This window comes from Oryctolagus cuniculus, chromosome 20, assembly GCF_051225735.1.
Source record: "Oryctolagus cuniculus isolate XC-2025 breed Fujian yellow rabbit chromosome 20, ASM5122573v1, whole genome shotgun sequence".
NCBI lineage: Eukaryota > Metazoa > Chordata > Mammalia > Lagomorpha > Leporidae > Oryctolagus > Oryctolagus cuniculus.
The window spans coordinates 48,650,488-48,663,493 of record NC_142886.1 but is presented as its reverse complement, the minus strand read 5'-3'; the positions used below and the strand labels follow the sequence as shown (position 1 = coordinate 48,663,493).

Sequence of the window (13,006 nt, the reverse complement as noted above, 5' to 3'; positions counted from 1 at the left end):
TTGGGGCTCTGTCCTACGGGCTGGCTGGCACAGGCCTGCCTCAAACCCTCCGTGGGGAGCCCTGCTTCCAACCGGCAGATGGTCTGGAGACACAGCTTGGAAAGCATGAGCTGTCTTGGGGCCCCTCACACTCTGCTCTGAATCCTCCCATGGCTTATGGCCACAGACCCACCAACAGCCTTTCCCAGAGAGTTGCCACAAAGAGCAATGACAGAAAAACACACCTGTTTCGAGGTCTGTTAGGTGCAGGGCAAAGTCAAAGCCACCACTGAGGATGCGCCGGCCACAGGGAGACCACCGGGCGGCCCGCACCGCCTCACTGTGCAGGGAGTAGGTCTGCAAGCAGCGCCCCGAGTCCACGGCGTTCCACACCTGCAGGGAGAACACAGACAGCACCCGACATGGCAGCAGGGCCTCACCTGCAGGGCTTGGCTCGGCCACTCTGCAAGGGAGAAAAGTCTCACGGTGGAACCAGGTTTCCTTTATTTTACCATCAAAACGCTGCGCAGATGTTAAACCTCCCCTTGCAGAACTGTGAAGGCTCAGGGCTAGGAGCCAAGGGGATCTTTTGCCGCAGTTTTTTCCAAGGTTAAGATAATGGCATGTCCAGTGTCTGACACTCACCCACCCACCCAGTCCTTCAAGACTGCTTCAGACTGCTGGCCACCTGAGAATCCTGTCCCTGGCTCACCTGTCCTACAGGGGGCGCTGCACAGGGCCAGCCCACACTCCTGGGTTCTGCTCTGAGACTGAGCTGCAGAAAGGTACCAACCACACCTGTATTTACAATCAGCCATGTAGGTGCCGTCCTTCTGGGGAAAGAAGGTACCTCATTCCTACCCCAGTTACCCACAGTAAAATGAGGCTCATGGGAGAACGCACCCTGCATGACCTCTGGAAAATGGCTGACAACCCCAAACGCAGAGCGGCACACCCCAAGAGCCAGGGCCCCAGGTGCTAGAGGCGAGGCCTAGCATCTCAACAGCAAGCCCAGCAGCTCCAAGCTCCACGCAGCCAGAGGAAGAGGCTGGAGAGCTCTGAGCCCACAGCAGGCCAGGACCGGCACCTGCAAGTGCCCTGCAGTGTTGGTCCCCATACTCAAGGTCCTGACAGGGTGGAGAGGGTGCTGTCCCTACCAGCACGTGGCGGTAGGAGCCAGTCACGTGGAGTGGAGGTGAGAAGGGCATGGCTCCAGGGCAGAAAGGAGGGCTGAGGCGGTAACGTGTGAACAGTGCACGGCCGCAGCCCTGCTGCTGCAGGACACACGGCGGGGGCTCGCGGCGGACGCAGCTCTGAACAGCAGATCCCATGACCTCCTGTCAACAACATCAGGAAGAACAGGCGTCCTTTTCTTTAATCAGAGAAAAACCCGGAGCACAGCGCGCACGTCCACAAACCTGATCCAAGGGCAGCCTTCCCATTAAAGGTGAGAAAACCCAACCTGTCAAGTCCTGGAAGCGCTCAGCACGCAAAGGATTGGAGTTCTGAGAGCACAGCTCCTGGGAGTCTGCAAAACCTGAGCTCAAGAAAACAACAGACCAAGAGAAGCCTCCAACGAGTGTTCAGACAGCACAGCTCCTTTCTTCCTCAACAGGGGTCACAGGGTCTCAAGCTGGAAAGTCAAGAGACCGTGGCATTAACATTCAGAGATGCACACACGAGTACAGAGGAAACAGCCTGAGGAGTCTGCGCTGGAGTAAGAATCTGTGGAGAGCAGCCAGAATCCAAACCATGTACAAGGATTTTCAAAACTATGTGCTGGTATGACTGCAATAGAAAAAAACGAGGTGCAATGACAGAACTAGATCAACAGTGAACATGCAAGATGGTAAAAGACATCGAGGACCTAAGACACGCTGCGTACACAAAGCTCGATGCCATTCACTTTTTTTTTTTTAACGATTTCTTTTATCTGAAAGGCAGAAGGGGAGGGATCGTCCATCCACTGCTTTTCTCTCCGAATGGCTGCAACAGCCAGGCTAGGCCAGGCCACAGCCAGGAGTGAGCCACCCCTCTCAGGTCTGCCACGTGAGACGGCAGGGTCCCAGGCACTTGAGCATCGCCTGCTGCCTCCCAAGTGCACTAGCAGGAAGCTGGATCAGAAACACGGAGTAGCCACCACTCCAACTGGCGCTCTGACAGGCTATGTGGGTGTTACAAATGGAGGCTTAATCCACGGTGCCACAATGCTCACCCCACCATAAAACACCACCGCACACCTGTTAGGATGGCCACTACCAAAAAGACAGAAAACAACAAGTGTTGGCAAGGATACGGAGAAATCGGAACCCTTCTAACTGCTGGTGGGACAGTGCAATAGTACAGCCACTATGGAAAATAGCAAGATACTTCCTGAAAAGTTAAACACAGAAATCACAACGTGATCTAGCAATTCCACTCCGGGATATAAGCCCCAGAATTTGAAGCCAGGTTTATAGCAGCATCATTCACAATGCTCAAGAGGAGGAAGCCACCCCAGTATCTGCTAACAGATGAGCGGATGAACAGAGCAGTCTAGCCACACAGCAGAAATGCAGTCAGCCTGGAAAGGAACACAATCCCAACCCAGGCTACCACACAGATGAACCCTGGGGACACGCTGCTGATGCAGTAAGCCAGACACAAACGGACAAACCCAGTGTGACGCACTGATACCACGTCCCCGGTACAGTGAACTTCAGGGACAGAAAGGAGAATGGTGGCTGCCAGGGGCTGGGAGGACGGAGTGGGGCGAAGAGCTGGTGTTTAACTGGGATGCGGTTTCCACTTTGTGAAATGACAAGTCATGGAGGCAGCTGACGGGGGTGGTTGCGCAGCACGGTGAACACACATGGCCACTGACCTGCACACTTACAGTGGCCAGGATGGTAAACCTGCTGTGATACAGATTTCACTAAATTTTTTTTTTTTTTGACAGGCAGAGTGGACAGTGAGAGAGAGAGAGAGAGAGAAAGGTCTTCCTTCCGTTGGTTCACCCCCCAATGGCCGCTGCAGCCGGCGCACTGTGCTGATCCAAAGCCAGGAGCCAGGTGCTTAACCTGGTCTCCCATGGGGTGCAGGGCCCAAGCACTTGGGCCATCCTCCACTGCCTTCCTGAGCCACAGCAGAGAGCTGGACTGGAAGAGGGGCAACCAGGACAGAATCCAGCGCCCCGACTGGGACTAGAACCCGGGGTGCTGGCGCCGCAGGTGGAGGATTAGCCTAGTGAGCTGCGGCGCCAGCCTCACTAAAATTTTTAAAAAACATACACAGTGCCAGCGATGTGGTGCAGCAGGTTAAGCCGCCACCTGCGGTGCTGCCATCGCATATGGGCGCTGGTTCAAGTCCCAGCCGGCTTGCTTCTGATCCAGCTCTCTGCTATGGCCTGGGGAAGCAGCAGAGCATGGTCCGAGTGCTTGGGCCCTGCACCCGTGCGGGAGACCCGGGACACTGCAGCCACGCTGGCTCTCCTGACTGAAGCCCAGACTGGGACAGCCTCAGATTCAGCATGGCACAGCCAGCCATCTCTCAAAGCCAGAAGAATCTTTGCCAGTCGCTCTCCCTAATTGAATTTAATGTTCACTGTCAGGCTTTAAAGATTAATTCCCAAACATTGAGGCAGCCTGAAGTGTCTGTCTTTTTTCAATTAAGTAATTAGAAATCTCAAACTGCCTTCACAGAATTCAGGAGTTAAGTCTTCTGTCAAATGTTCCAAGATGACCCGATAGATTTGCTAAAGACATTCCATGTGTCCAACCAAAGGAACAGACTTGAAAAGAACATGACAGGCACAGCGTGGTGCAGTCAGCCGCCCGGCCCCGTGCCTGGGATCCCACGTGCTGGTTTCTGAGATGTGGCCCCCTCGGGGGTTCCTGTGCTCTCCCAAGACTGGGAAGAGGATCTATTGCTTTAGCCACAGGTAATGTTCTTCCCGCCTGCCAGCCTGCTGCCTTTTTGGTTTTTATTGTAAGAGAAATACAATCTCCCTGGGAAATATTCAAACTACACAGCAGTGCAAAAAGAAAATCCCACAGGAATCAACCACGGGGATGTTGTTCCCCCGATTACGCTGGAAATAAGTGTGCTCTGCAAACGACATTTGTCAAAAACAAGAAACCACAAAGGAGAAAATGCGGCCCATCCGTAACTCTACCACCGGGAGATTACGGGTATCAGACTCTGGGCCGACCTCCGCTCCCCTGTGGTCTCACCTCACAGTCCTCCTCGCTCAGACCAGCCTCCTGGCCATCTGTTTTCCAGAGACCACGCGCACAAAGCCAACACAAGCTGGGCAGCTCGTGCCCAGCCCTCCAGTCAGTCGCCCGCCAGCGCTTTGGGAACCCCTCAGGGGTGGGTGGTCAGGGGCCGGGATGGAACCTTGGACCAATGCAGGAGACGCCATCGCAGTACTGAGTGCCCGTTCGTGAACAGGAACTATCTCTGTGCTTGTTTAGGTTATCTTTAGTTACTCTAAGCAACAGTTTGCAGCTTTTAATTTTTATTTCTTTACTTGAAAGGCAGAGACAAAAACAGATCTCCCTTCTGCTGGTGTACTTCCCAGAGGCCTGCAACAGCAAGGACCAGGCCAGGCTGGAGCCAGCTCCACTGAAGTCTCCCGCACGCGTGGCAGGGACGCAAGCATTGAGTCACTGCCTGCTGCCTCTCAGGGTACATCCGCAGCACCAGGAAGCTGGAATCAGGGGCAGAGCCAGGACTCGAACCCGGGCACTGACAACCACTATACCAAACGCTCACCCTGTGATTTTCACATGAAAAGATCCTGCACATCTTTTGTAAAATCTATTCCAGCTACTCCCGATTCGGAATACACTGTAAATGGAATTTAAAATTTTAATTTCAGATTATTTGTTTCTTACAGAAATACAATTAATTTTTGTATATTGACCTTCATGTTTTGAGGATATTCTAAGTGGAACTTTAAGTTTTGAGTTCAGACTGTTTGTCTCTAACGTGTAGAATACAATCAACTCTTGCACGTTGCAGACTGTTCCACCTGCTCGGGGAACTGCCTTGACAGATGAGCAGTCATTGGCAGATAAAGACACCTCACGTCTTCCTTTCCAAGAGGGATGCCTTTTACGTTCCTGCTTCATTGCACGGGCCACAGTCTCCAGTCCACAGCGGTACAGGTGGGCAGTGCGGACACCTGGCCTTAATGAGGACCTCTTGCATTTTGCAGGAAGTCTTTTTTTTTTAATTCAGGAATGAATGTTGACTACTACTAAATCATCCACTGAGAGAGTCATATGGTTTTTCTTTTACAGATAAGCATTGAGTGAATTATATTGACTTGCAAATGCTAAGCAAGCTAGAATTCCTGACATAAAGCCTACTTGGTCTTGACACTATAAATACATATCATTGGACTGATTGCTAGAATTTTTTTAAAAAGATTTATTTTATTTATTTGAAAGGGCTACAAACAAAGGTAGAGCCAGAGAGAGAGAGAGAGAGCGAGAGAGAGAGAGAGAGAGAGGTCTTCCATCCGCTGGTTCGCTCCCCAGGTGACCGCATTGATCAGAGCTGAGCTGATCTGAAGTCAGGAGCTAGGAGCTTCTTCCCGGTCTCCCACTTGGGTGCAGGGGCCCAAAGACTTGGGCCATCTTCCACCATTTTCCCAGGCCATAGCAGAGAGCTGGATCAGAAGAGGAGTGGCCAGGACTCAAACCAGCACCCACATGGGATGCTGGCACTGCAGGTTGGGGCTTTAACCCACTGCGCCACAGTGCTGGCCCTGATTTGCTAGGATTTTATTTGAAAATTTTGCATCTGTGATCATGAGAGATGGTGGTCAGCTGCTTCCTTCTCTTCTAACTTGCTGTTCTTGGTGTAATACTGGTAATTAGTATGTTTTTTCTTTGATTCCCCATGAGTCTGGTTAAAAGTTTCCAACTCATTGATCTCAAAAAACAAGTTTTTGGGGGCTGGCACCGTGGCTCACTGGGTTAATCCTCCGCCTGTGGCACCAGCATCCCACATGGCACCGGGTTCTAGTCCCGGTTGCTCCTCTTCCAGGCCAGCTCTCTGCTGTGGCCCAGGAGGGCAGTGGAGGATGGCCCAAGTGCTTGGGCCCTGCACCCGTATGGGAGACCAGGAGGAAGCACCTGGCTCCTGGCTTCAGATCGGCACAGCGCACAGGCCTTAGCGGGCATTTGGGGGGTGAACCAACGGAAGGAAGACCTTTCTCTCTGTCTCTCTCTCTCACTAACTCTGCCTATCAAATTAAAAAAAAAAGTTTTTGGTTTCATTAATTTTTCTCTGATATTTTTCTATTTCAATTGTTTCTGCTTATTTATGAATTGAATTTGCCAATTTTCTAGTGTCCCAGGTTGAAGCTGAGATCACTGACCTGACATTTCTTTCCTGATATAAGCATTTGGTGCTATAAATTAGTATTTGACAACCATTCTAGCTACATCCTACAACTTTTTATTTATTATATTTAATTTGCAGTTGGTTCAAAATATTTTTTAATGTTACTTTCTAGTACCAGTTACTTCTCTGAAACATAGGCTACTTAGAAGTGTGCTGTTGGCTGGTGCTGTGGCACAGCAGGTTAACGCCCTGGCCTGAAGTGCCACCATCCCATATGGGTGCTGGTTTGAGACCCAGCTGCTCCACTTCCGACCCAGCTCTCTGCTGTGGCCTGGGAAAGCAGTAGAAGATGGCCCAAGTGCTTGGGCCCCTGCACCCATATGGGAGACTGGGAAGAAGCTCCTGGCTCCTGGGTTCTGATTGGCACAGCCCCGGCTGTTGCAGCCATTTGGGAAGTGAACCAATGGATGGAAGACCTTTCTCTCTGTCTCTCCCTTTTACTGTCTGTAATTCTACCTCTCAAATAAATAAATAAATAATTTTTAAAGAAGTGTGTTTAGTTTTCCAGTTATCTGCATCATTGATTTTTAAAATTTATAACTTTTAAATTTTTTAATATTAAATGTAATATTACTTTTACATTTTTATTTGAAAAGCAGAGAGAGGGAGACAGACAGGAGAGAGTTTCCATCTGCTGGTTCACTCCCCAGATGCGTGGCAGAAATCCGTCTCCTGCGTGGGTGTCGTGGGCCGTCCCCTGCGGCGCCCGTGGTGTGCTTTAGCAGGAAGCTGGGAGTGGCAGAGGAGTCTGGACTGAGACTCAGACACTCTGGCGCAGTGCACAGACATCCCGGGCAGCGTCTCCACGGTCCTGTCAGACGCCTTCACTATCGATTTTTAATTCACTCCCATGACAGAGAACAGACTTGGAATTCCTCCAGCCCTCCCGCACGTCCTGAGACACGCTGTGTGGCCTGGAATATGGCCCATCTTGACAGACAGTCCACGTGCACTTGAAAAGAACACTCCCTCTGTCGTCATTATGTGGAATGGTCCACTCATGCAGTTAGGCCAAGCTGGGTGACAGTACTGTTCAAGTTTCTATATCTTAACTGATTTTCTGTCTCCTTGATCTATCGATTACTGAGAGAAGGGTGTTGAAGACTCCAGCTGTACTTGTGGATTTTACTATTTCTCCATCAGTTCTGTCGATTGTGCCCCATGTACTTTAAAGCTCTCTTACTATGTATGTGCATAAATATGCATGCGCCTAATGTTTACGTACCTAACATACGCACCTACTGTATGTCCTTTGATGGACCAACCGCTTTGCTGCTCTAAGACGACTCTGTTCATCCTCTGTAACAGCCTTTGCTGAAATCTGCTTTGCTTGATATTAATATGGCCACTCTATCTTTTATTACTACAAGAATGGGTATCTTTTTACGTCCTTTTACGTTTAATCTTTTTGTGTCTTTATATAAAGTGAGTTTCTTGTATAATTGTGTCCTGCCTTTTTATCCAACGCTACAATCTTTGTTTTTTAAGTGGGGTGTTCAGATCATTTCATCTGTTATTGATATCATTGGGCCTACATCTTGCCATGATTTTATATTCATTCCATCTGTACTTTGTTCTTTCTCTGTCTCTCTCTCTCTCACACACACACACACACAGCCTTCTTTTGGGCTGAGACTCTTTGTTATTCCATTTTTATCTCCCATTGTTAGACTTATAACCACAAGTCTTTGTTTTGCTTTATTTCCAGTTTGCTTTAAGGTTTGCATGACACATCTTTAACTTACCACAGTCAACTTTCAAGTAACATTACCCCGGCCCTTGTAAGATGAAAACCATAAAACAATACACCCCATTTCCCCGTCCTAGCCTTTGTTCTGCTATTATCATACATTTTATATCCACACACACTACAAATGGCACAAGGCATTATTATTTTTGCTCTAAACAGTCCATCACTGTTGAAAGTGATTTTAGAATGAGCACACGGGGCGTTTACGCTGGCCACGGCTCTCCCAGCTCTGGGGCACGCCGTCCCTGTGCGGGAGCAGACTTCTATCAGCGTCATTTCCTTCCACCTTTGTGAGCGCTCCTTTTATTAACACTTCTTGTGGCGCAAGTTTGCTGGTGATGAATCACTTCAGCTTCTTCAAGCCTGGAAAAGTACTCTGCCTTTCTTTCCTGACAGCTGTCTCACTGGGCCTTGAGCTTCCTGTGGACAGTGGCTTCGCCCCTGGTGTTTCCTCTCTGGACTTCCCCGCTGTTTGCTGCTGCATCCTGGCGCTGGTCTCAGCGGGGAGCTCGTGTCCCTCTCATCTCTGTTCCCTGGGATGTCTCTCGTCCTCCTCTGGCTACGTTTAAGATGTCTCGCTGTATTACAGGCTAGAAGAAACTTTGCTGTAACAGACTTCCGTGAACTGTCTTCTTCCTGTTTCTTTTATCAGGTTCTTGAATCTGTGGCTTTATGATTTTCAACAAATTGAGAAAAAAAGCAGCCATTTCCTTACACATTTTTCCGCTTGCCGCTTCTGTGAGGACTCCAGCTGCGTGCATTTCGGGGGCACCCCTACCTGTCCACAGTCACTGGCACTCTCTTTAGTTTTTCCCCATCCTGTCTCTGTTTCATTGTGGATAGCTTCTGTGGCTATGGTTTCCAGTTTGCTAGCCTTGTCTTTACAGTTTCTGATACCCAGTGCAATGCATGTTTCTTTGAGGACGATTTGCATTTCTACAAGTTCAACTTGGGACTCTATATCTCTCCCAGGTCTCTCCTTAGCATGCCCACTGCAAGGCCACCGCAAAGCACCAAACACCAGAGTTAAGGGAAAGGGTTCATTGATGGGGAAATCCAACAGGCAGGAGAGGGCAAAGAAGGGGGGGGGGGGGTCAAGAGAGATCAGGAGAGTGAGCCCGCGTGCAGGAAGCAGGTCCTGTTGTACTCTTGTTGGGGGGGGGCAGGGAAGTAGGAGCAGCGAATCCCATTAGGGTGGGGGTGGAGTTGACACCTGTGGTTGGGCCATCTGGTCATCTGGCTTCTAGCCATGGCGGTGGGGGCTACAGCCTAAGAGGGTGTCCAGGGCTTAAACTGCCCCACAGGTAAGACCGTGCCATTTTACTGACACCCATGGCTTCCCCTAACTCTCTGCACAGGTGAAGGAGACCTGCCGTAGTCAGTCCAGCATTCTTGTAACTAACTGCAATGTCTGGGCCACTTCCGAGTCTTTACATGCCTTGTCATCTTTTTTTTTATTTTAAATATTTACGTATTTATTTATTTAAGAGGTATAATTACAGAGAGAGGGAGAGATAGAGAGAAAGGTTTGTAGACGCTGTGGCATGGTGCACTGTAGACGCTGTATCATAGTGCACTAAGCCTCTGCCTGCAGCGCCAGCATCCCCTGTGGGCACCAGTTCATGTTCCGGCTGCTCCTCTTCTGATCCAGCTCTCTGCTATGGCCTGGGAAAGCAGTGGAAGATGGCCCAAGTACTTGGGCCCCTGCACCCGAGTGGGAGACCTGGAAGAAGCTCCTGGCTCCTGGCTTTGGATTGACCCAGCTCAGGCCATTGCGGCCATCTGGGTTGTGAACCAGTGGATGGAAGATCTCTCTCTCTCTCTCTCTCTCTCTCTCTCTCTCTCTCTGCCTCTCTGTATCTCTTTCAAATAAATAAATCTTAAAAAAATAAAAAAGATTGGAGGACAAATCCAGTCCTTATCACTCCTCTTAACCAAAGGCACAAGTTCCTGCAAGTTTGTGTGGGTTAACTGCCAAATATTTAGAGGTTTTCTTATTGTTCAGTATTGTTATTATTTATTACAAATTTGACATTATAATCAAATCAGGCTATGTACTGTTTAAATTATTTTAAATATATACGTTTGAAGTTCAAAAGCCTATGTAACCTGCACTTGTTACACAGTGTTCTAGGTCAGAACAGCTGATGGGTCATTCAGAACGTCCGTCTGTGTTGATTCCTCTGTTCTAGCTGCACAGAGAAGGGTATGAAATCTTCAGCTATGGGAGGGCACTGTGATGCAGCAGGTCGGGAAACCACCTGGGACGCCTGCATCCATATCAGAGCCCCTGGGATCAAATCCCACCTCCCCTTCAAAGTGCACTTCTGCTAACACGCACCCTGACAGGCAGCAGGTAAAGGCTCCAGGAGTGGGGTCCCTGCCAGCCAAGAGGGAGACGCAGATAGGGTTCCTGACTCAAGGCTTAAGCTGGCCCAGTCCTCACTGTTGCAGGCACTTAGGGGGTGATTAGCAGGTGAAAGGTAGCTCACTCTCATTGCCTCTCAGTCACTCTGCCTTTCAAATAAATAAAAACAAATACACTTCAGAAAAGAATCTCCAGGGAAACTGGCATTGTGGCCCAGCAGGTAAAGCCACTGCCTCTGACACTGGCATCCGTCTGGCACCAGTTCAAGTCCTGGCTGCTCTACTTCCAATCCAGCTCCTTACTAAATGCTTGAGAAAGTAGTGGAAGATGGCCCAAGGGCTTGGGCCCCTGCCACACACGCGGGAGTCCCGGAAGAAGCTCCTGGCTTCAGCCTGGCCCAGCACCAGCCATTGCAGTCCTCTGGGGAGTAAACAAGCAGATGGAGAAAGATCTCTCTATTTCTCTCTCGCTCCAATCTCTCCTCTCTCTTGGTTTCTCCCTCCATGTAACACTGACTTTCATCTTTTTTTTTTTTTTTTTTTTTTTTTTTTTTTTTGACAGGCAGAGTGGACAGTGAGAGAGAGAGACAGAGAGAAAGGTCTTCCTTTTGCCGTTGGTTCACCCTCCAATGGCCACCGCGGCCGGCGCGCTGCGGCCGGCGCACCGCGCTGATCCGATGGCAGGAGCCAGGAGCCAGGTGCTTTTCCTGGTCTCCCATGGGGTGCAGGGCCCAAGCACCTGGGCCATCCTCCACTGCACTCCCTGGCCACAGCAGAGGGCTGGCCTGGAAGAGGGGCAACCGGGACAGAATCCGGCGCCCCGACCGGGACTAGAACCCGGTGTGCCGGCGCCGCTAGGCGGAGGATTAGCCTAGTGAGCCGCGGCGCCGGCCGTAACACTGACTTTCAAATAAAGTTTTCTTAAAAAGAGTAATCAGCTATTACTGTGGATTTGTTAAATCTCCCTTTAATTCTGTTTTTAAAAGTCACGTGTTTCTGAAGCTCTGTGGTTACCATGTTATTCTTCCCAGTGAACTAACTGATCCTTTGTCATTCTAAAATGTCCCTCTTCTCTTTGGTAACACCCTGTCCCTTGAATTGTATTTTATTGTTTTATTACAATCTGCCCTGTCTTATCCTTATTATTTGGCGCCATCTCCTTATTCTATCAATTTACTTACTTTCGGCTTACTTGGTTTTTTATCTAAAACGCACCCCCTGTCAACCCTCCAGCTGTGGTGCTCTGTCCCCTGGCGTGAACGTGGCTACCGACGCGTGCTGCCAGCCCGTCTCCAGCTCTCACTGCGCGGCTTCCTTTCTGCGCGCACCTCTCTCCTCGACATCCTGTACTGCCCTCTTTTGGTCTGACTATTTTTATAACTCCATCTTCATTTACTCTTTGGCTTTTTAGCTATGCCTCTTCGCATGATCTTTCCAGCGGCTGCTCGAGGGATGGAGACCGAGTGTGTCCTGAATGTCTTACGGTGTTCTTACAGGTAACATGACACAGGCTCACATGAAAAAGCTCACAGGCAACCGCCACCCCGTTCTTCGGTGGTGCTAGATGTTACATTTACATATCACAAACCCTACATGCAGTATTGTATTTTTTGCTTTAGTCAGATACAGATTTTTTTTTTTTACTTCAAGAGGAAGTAAAAGTCTTTTGTATTTTCCCACATATTTACTGTTTCCTGTGATCTCCACTCACTGCGGAAATCTGAGTTCCTCTCTGATACCACTTTCTTCCATCCTGAAGAACTCCCGGGAATACTTCTGTAGTGCACGTCTGCTGGCAATGAATTCTGACTCGGTTTCCATTCTCGGGAAGCACCTTCACCCCACCTTCATTCGTGAAGGAGGCAGAATCACGGGCTGGCCTGTTTGTCATCTTCTGTCAGCACCACTAAGACGCCGCTCCGTCCGGCTCTGGACTCCTGCGTCTCCACGGGATCCTCGCCTTTCTCTGCTTTCAGTAGTCTCTCCTTAAGCCCCTCTAGCACATGCATGTGTACAAGCAGGACCAGTATGAAGACATTCACATGTCTTCTTTATATCTGTCCTATTTGAAGTTCGCAGCTTTTATTTTTCATTTAAATTGGTAAATGTACAGATTTCACCATATGGGGGGGGGGTTCTCCTGTTATTTATTCAAAATATCTTTTCTTCCCCACCCTCTCCGTCTTCTCCTTCTGGAACTCAGCTGCTTGTGTAATGGATCTGATCCCGTCACCAGGTCTCTGGTGCCTGCTCTGTTCCCCACGGTTCTCTTCTGTTTTCAGGGGGAATAATTTCCGTTGCTCCATCCCCAAGTTCACTGGCTCTTTCTTCTGTACTCTCCATCCCACCATAAAGTCCTGGAGGTAAAATCTCCATCTCCGACACCTTATCTTTCAGTTACAGAATTTCCGTTTGCTCTTCTTACAGTTCCTATTTCTCTACCAAGATGTCCTATCTCTTTGTTCATTGTGAAAATATTTCCCGTTGTATCCTTGAGCATTTCTATAATGACTG

At 49.4% G+C, this 13,006-nt stretch overlaps 1 protein-coding gene across 7 annotated transcripts in view; it reads right to left on the bottom strand.

Moving 5' to 3' along the window:
• The window catches only part of WDR25 (WD repeat domain 25), a 144,569-nt gene that overhangs the window by 59,975 nt on the left and 71,588 nt on the right, over positions 1-13,006 (bottom strand). For 5 of the 7 annotated variants that reach the window (XM_051830841.3, XM_089322808.1, XM_089322807.1 and 2 more), the window contains exon 3: positions 225-372. The exons of the other annotated variants lie outside the window; for them this stretch is intronic. In XM_051830841.3, the coding sequence (XP_051686801.3) occupies positions 225-372 (148 nt within the window). The remainder of the gene's footprint in view (positions 1-224; positions 373-13,006) is intronic. 7 annotated transcript variants of the gene reach the window in all.